Source organism: Suillus subaureus (genome assembly GCF_016647635.1).
Source record: "Suillus subaureus strain MN1 chromosome Unknown BJ212scaffold_295, whole genome shotgun sequence".
NCBI classification, from domain to species: Eukaryota; Fungi; Basidiomycota; class Agaricomycetes; order Boletales; family Suillaceae; genus Suillus; species Suillus subaureus.
In genome coordinates this window covers 2,986-9,140 of record NW_024538851.1, presented here as the reverse complement: position 1 = coordinate 9,140, position 6,155 = coordinate 2,986, and the positions used below count along the sequence as shown (strand labels likewise).

The window sequence follows — 6,155 nt, the reverse complement described above, 5'->3', positions numbered from 1 at the left end:
GGCAAGTGCCTTTACTTCCAAAATGTTAACTTTGACTAATGTGTCATTTAAATAGTTAAATCATTACTGAAAAAGCATCATCAAGCTGTACAGGGTGTTAACTACACTCAGGGTCCATATGAAGAATTAACAAATTCTCTCAATTCAAATGATGTCCAGAAACAGAAGAAGCAAGCTGAACTAGCAGCTCTTGATCGTGGTGAGCTTCTTGACATCTATCAGCTTAAGATGGATAAAGGTAAGTTCAGTAAAATTGGACTTTGATTCAGTCCTCATTTCAAATCATTAAAAGCTCCAACCATGGCTGAAATAAGGCTGAGGTTGACTGAAAATGAACTGTCTACCAATGGTAGGACTGGGGCCATTTCATGGTTGATTGAGGTATAAGGATTACCAATTGTTTGATGCCAGAAATAGCCATTTCAACTCTTATCTTAACCACCATCAGCACACCATCAATGTTGGTCAGCATGGACATTAACTCCCTTTTCTCTCATCATTATCAACCCTCAGATCTCATTCTTTGTCACTGTCACCCCATTCTCAGTTCACCATCTCCAAATCTGTCAAATCTGCTATGCAATTCTTGTCATTATGTCTATAACATACCCATTTATATTAACACTCACTTACTCATTTCATACTCTCTTTCCTTTCTGTCTACCCTACCCTGTCAGGAGTGACACCACTCTCTTCAGCATCCATCTTCACATAATTGTTTGGCCTGTCAATATCCAAGGACCCTTAGTATTTCAACATATAAAAGTAGCTCATGTACACTCACTACTACAGGCAATCATACCAGTCTCAGTCTTGCACTCATTATCTAAATCACATCACTATATCCATCATTTATTGTCTCACACTCAGCATTATAGCACACCTGCGGTCACCACACCCCTTTGAACTTACAGTGAGAGCTATTTAGGTTCTTACAGAGGGTATCAATATAGAAAATGCTCAGTAAGATATTCAAGTTCACAAAATATGATTGACTCAAATTATATTACTAGAGACACCCTGAGATCTTCTATAAGACAACAGTTGGACAATCCAACTGCTCCTCAGAGAATCATCATAGAAGAAAAAAGACAGAAGCTCTTGTCTCAGATTCATAAATTCCATGAGACTACAATGGTTATAACAAATGGTATGGAATTAGAAGGGTGAGAGAGATTGCAACATGATGACCCTGAACTGTGCCTGGGGGAGGCTGAAGGACTTAATCTTTCAGGAATTGACGATATAGAGAAAGATGGTAATTTGGACCTTGGAGATGATGCTGACTCTCATCCAGGGGTTGCAGAACTTTGGATGCCATCATGGGAGGCATCTGATGTCATCATAGATGATGTTATCATGGCATTACAGCAAGAAGAACTAGAGCTTCAAAAGGGTCAAGCAAATGACAGCTTGGAAAAGCTTTGTCAAGCTCTTGGTGACAGATCTGTGATATTTCAGGAGAAATTGCACTCCAACAAATTGGTCCATTGTCAGGGTATTAGATTGACAAAGGAACTTCAAAAAATAGCTCTGGCCATCAACAAACATGCTCGAGAATATTGCTGATCAAGGGCAGCAATGCAGCAATTAGGGCTGATTCTGATACATTAGCATCATATCAAGCCCTAAAGGCTGAGGACCTTACAGTGAGCAAAGAAGTCACTGAGGAAAATAGGCATGGTCAGGGTTCTGATAGGCTGGCTTGGTTTTGGAGAATCAACAGTGCAGAGGACAGCCAGAAGAGCAAGTGGATAAATGAATGTGAGTTTTAATCTTATCTTATTTTTATTAAGGTACTGAGCTTATGTTCCCCATTCCTAGTTTATTGAGTGAATTGGTTGAAAGCAAAGCATGATATGATTGTTGGAGTGAAGAGTTGAAGTTAGTACAGCATGAAATGTATTGGACAGTACAGTGGTTTCAGAACCAGGAGTTGGAGTGGAGAGCAAGGGCAGATGAAAGTATTAAGAATGGGCATAGGGCATATGCTGAAAAGCAGGCTTCCATGTGGGCTGAGTTTGCAGCTGAGGGCATAAAGAGTTTTCAGGGAAAATAGAGCATGACAAGTTGATATTGAAGATGGCTTCATAATGTAATTACTTGACTTCTAAACATACCAGATGATGTGCAGCCAGCCCTATATTACAGGCTGCAACAGCAGGCTGGCCAATGAGGGATGGGTGGCTAGTCACTGTATACAGACTGCACAGCCTGTCTGGCTGACTGGGGTATAGGTGCCACCTATGCTGGCCAGCCCAGAGGTACAGGCTGCAACAGCAGGCTGGCCCATATGGAATATGGCACCATATGACCAGTTGTCCACCTCATACAGACTGCATAGCCTGTCCAGCCAACTAGGGAATGGCTGGCCCAGCACATCAGGCCACAATATAAGCAACAAAACTATTACAATGTTGGCATGATCAAGCTGTGGTTGATGTAGCATTCATGTAAGCAGTCCAGCTTAAAAGTAGCTATGACCATGCACAAAACAAGTTTGGTACATGTCACTGTCCAGCAAGCTGGGGTATAGGTGTAAGCCAGGTCAGCTGGCCCAGTATTACATACTGCACAGCTTGTCCAGCCAGCTGAGGTATAGGACACAACCAGGGAGGCCAGCCCTGTATTACAGGGTGCAACAACAGGCTGGCCCATGAAGGAATCTCACAACCAGTCTCCTCTAGTAGAGTAAGTCTGATTATTGTCATATCCGCATATCCAGATCTCAGATCTGACCCTTATCTCATCTCAGATCCACATCTTATCTCCGATCCTATCCACATCTTATCTCCCTCCAACATCTCATCATTCAATCTGTCCACTCATCCAGTCTGGTCCACAACCAGCACTCATCTCCTTTTGGTAACCCCCTAACTCTGGTATTTCAGTTATCTGTATATCTGTCCTGCTCCCTGATCCACTACCTATGTTTCATTTCCATTTCATGATTTGTGATCCATTTCTACTTACCAATAGACTATCCACATGCTTCGTACATAGCCTCAAACTCTGCTGATTGATCATTCCGTTAGATACCTATAGTATATAACCTCCTGTAACTTTCTGTAGTACCTCAGTTCGAATATCATCTTAGTTCTACTCATTCCTGTCCTCCAGACTTGAGTATCTCTACTCTCGTCACCCTCTGAGACTTAGGATTGATTCCTATAGTCTATCCATATCCGCCTCTGTCTCTGACAGTCTATTACCATTAGTTTCTAGTCTGGACTCATCCAGATTAGCCCTACAATACCTATCCCGCATCCAGAAGTCATCCAGATCCATTACAATACTCATCCAACCTTCCAGACACATTAGTCTTGCCTTCCCGAAATAAGGGGCAATACTTGGGTAAGGGGCACAGTGCACGAGCTGAGGCCAAAGCCCTTCAGATTCAGTTATCCCTTGAGTACGACCTTAACAATTATCTACTGTTCAAGCCTCACTCATTTCAGATGCTCACTTTCTATATCTATAAGTGAAAAAGTGGATCATTTCTGTGATGAGCATATCATTTTACAGAAACAATCCACTTCCTTTTGCTTATAGATATAGAAAACAACAGGCTGGTCAAGCCTATGTATTTCACTTATAAATATAGAAGGTGAGCATCTGAAATGAGCATCATGAAAATAATATGCTCACTACAAAAACCATTCATTTCTTTCACTCATAGACATAGAAGGTGTTGCACCCTGTAATACTGGGTTGGCTAGCCTGGCCATGTCCTATTCCCAAGCTGGCCAGACAGGTTGTGCAATATGTAATACTGGGCTGGCCAACTTGGCTTTCACCTATACCCTAGCCAAGTCTGATAAGATTAGCCAAGTCTGGCTGGGCCAGCCTGTTGTTACACCCTGTAATACTGGGCTGGCCAGCCTAGCTATGTCCTATACCATAGCTGGCTGGACAGGTTGTACAGTGTGTAATACTGGTCCAGCCTAGTTGCCACCTCACCCCAGCTTGTGGATAGGCTGTGCAGTCTGTATGAGGTGGACAACCGGTCATATGGGCCAGCCTGCTAATGCAGCCTGGACATCTGTGCCAGCCAGCATAGGTGGCACCTATACCCCAGTCAGCCAGACAGGCTGTGCAGTCTGTATACAGTGGTGATGTAATACTAGGCCAGCCAACCTGGCTTTCACCTATACCCAGCTTGCTGGACAGTGACATGCACCAAACTTGTTTTTTGCATGGTTGTGGCTACTTTTAAGCCTTAATATTCCTCACTTTGAATCTTTCTGAACTGCTTAATTGATTGCCACATCAACCATAGCTCAACCACAGTTTGATTATCCCAACATTGCAATAGTTTTGTTGCTTATATTGCAACCTGATATGCTGGTCTGGCTCACTAAAGCATAGATCACAGCCAGGGCGGCCGGCCCAGGACTGCAGGCTAGCCTATGTGGGCTGTCCATCCCACACAGATTGCATGGCCAGTCCAACTGACTAAAGCATAGATCACAGCCAGGGCGGCTGGCCCAGGAATGCAGGCTGCAAACACATGTTGCCCCATGTGGGATAGAGCATCATGGGACAGTTGGTCTGTGACTTTGTTTCCCTCATGGATATAGAAGACAGGCATCTAAGATAAATGAGGCTTAAATGGTAGATGATCTTAACAGTCATTATGTAGTAGAGTAAATTGAACTGTCTATCATTTGAGTCTTGCTGTACACCAGTCTGTATGGGGTAGACTGGCACAGTATATTACATCATTGAGAAGCTCATCAAAAACTCCATTTCACCAAAATTGTAGCAGGAAGCAGCAATGCACAGGAAATCTTTCTTGACTGCAGCCTCAAAGTGATATTAAGTGCATTTTCTATACACTACAGGAAAGTAGGCCTAATGCACCATAGGGTTGAAGTAGGCAGGCAGGCCATGTCATACACACAGGACAGGGGAAGCTTGGATATTGGCCCAAAAACAATGTCCAGCTGGCCAATACCCCTCCTCAAAAAAACACAGATGCAGCAGGCTTTATCATCATATGAGGAGAAGGAGGCTGGCCCATTGGCTCAAATGCATTATTCAGCCAGCCAACACCTTCCCACAGACTGCAGGTGCAGCAGACCTGATGCACCATCTGGCAGAAAGAGGCCAGCTGGCCAGGGCATACACACTGCCCAAGGAGGCTGGCCCATTGGCTCAAATACATTGTTCAGCCAGCCAACGCCTTCCCACAGACTGCAGGTGCAGTAGACCATCTCCTGCAATGGTTCTGCACCATCAGCCTATACAGGTTGTGCAGAGATGTCATTCTTTGGATGAGACATCAGCCTACCAGGGTTCTGCATGACTGGCCTACACAAGTAGTGCATAGGCTAGCCAGTGTCCTGTACATCAGGTTTTGCAGGCCAATGTACATGTCCTATCAACAGGTTCTGCAGTAGAAGTAACTGAAGGGTCTGCTGTGTCAGAAAGATATACACAGAATGTCCATGTCCAGATCCAAGGCACTGATTCCCAAAGACTGGACATTCCTCACTGTGGATAATGATTCCAATCAAAATCATTAGAAAAAGTATTGATACTGAAATTTTCATTGGAACTTCTACTGAAATGGCAGGTAGTTAATTTCATTGGAGCACTGGATCCAATTCAGCACCAGATTTCAGCACCATTTTCCAATGAACCCAATTCAGCACCACTTTCAGCGCTATTTTCCAATGAATCCAATTCAGCACCAACTTTCAGTATATTTACCAATGAATGTTGTAAATAGCTTACAACAATGACTTGGTCGCTAATAATTTTTTGGCAGGAGAAGGGTGGTATTGGAAATGTAGTTGAAGCTATCAAGGATGCTATGGCTTAGTGGTAGTGGTGCTGTGGACTTCAGGCCTAATGCCTAAGGTTATCAGTTCAATTCCCGCCACACTGAGTTGTGACAGGTCACAGTGACCAGTCACGATTTTTTTGTCATTTTCAAGCAGAATTTCAGCACATTATTTCAGAGTAAAATTCGGAACTTTCAGCACCTTGATTTCAGCACCTTGTACTGTGAATTTCATTGGATTTACTACTCACAGTGGTATTGAATATGGAGGTGTGACTGCTAGTTCAGGCTCGAGACCAATCAAGTGGCATTTGAAGGTTCACCACCAGTATGGTCTGACGTCGTCTGGAATGATCTGAGTCACTAC

General features: G+C 43.5%; 2 protein-coding genes across 2 annotated transcripts; both read left to right on the top strand.

Moving 5' to 3' along the window:
* Positions 1 to 1,359: 1,359 nt before the first annotated feature.
* On the top strand, positions 1,360 to 1,775 carry BJ212DRAFT_1291026 (uncharacterized protein; the record flags this gene model as incomplete). The annotated part of the gene is made up of 2 exons (XM_041332100.1): positions 1,360 to 1,498; positions 1,588 to 1,775. 2 exons carry the CDS (start codon positions 1,360 to 1,362, stop codon positions 1,773 to 1,775), a joined length of 327 nt encoding a protein of 108 aa, XP_041185290.1.
* Positions 1,776 to 1,858: 83 nt separating this feature from the next.
* Positions 1,859 to 2,059, top strand: BJ212DRAFT_1291016 (uncharacterized protein; the record flags this gene model as incomplete). Its single annotated transcript, XM_041332099.1, has 1 exon — positions 1,859 to 2,059. A coding segment is annotated over one exon (201 nt), but the record flags the coding sequence as incomplete, so codon positions are not given.
* Positions 2,060 to 6,155: the final 4,096 nt, after the last annotated feature.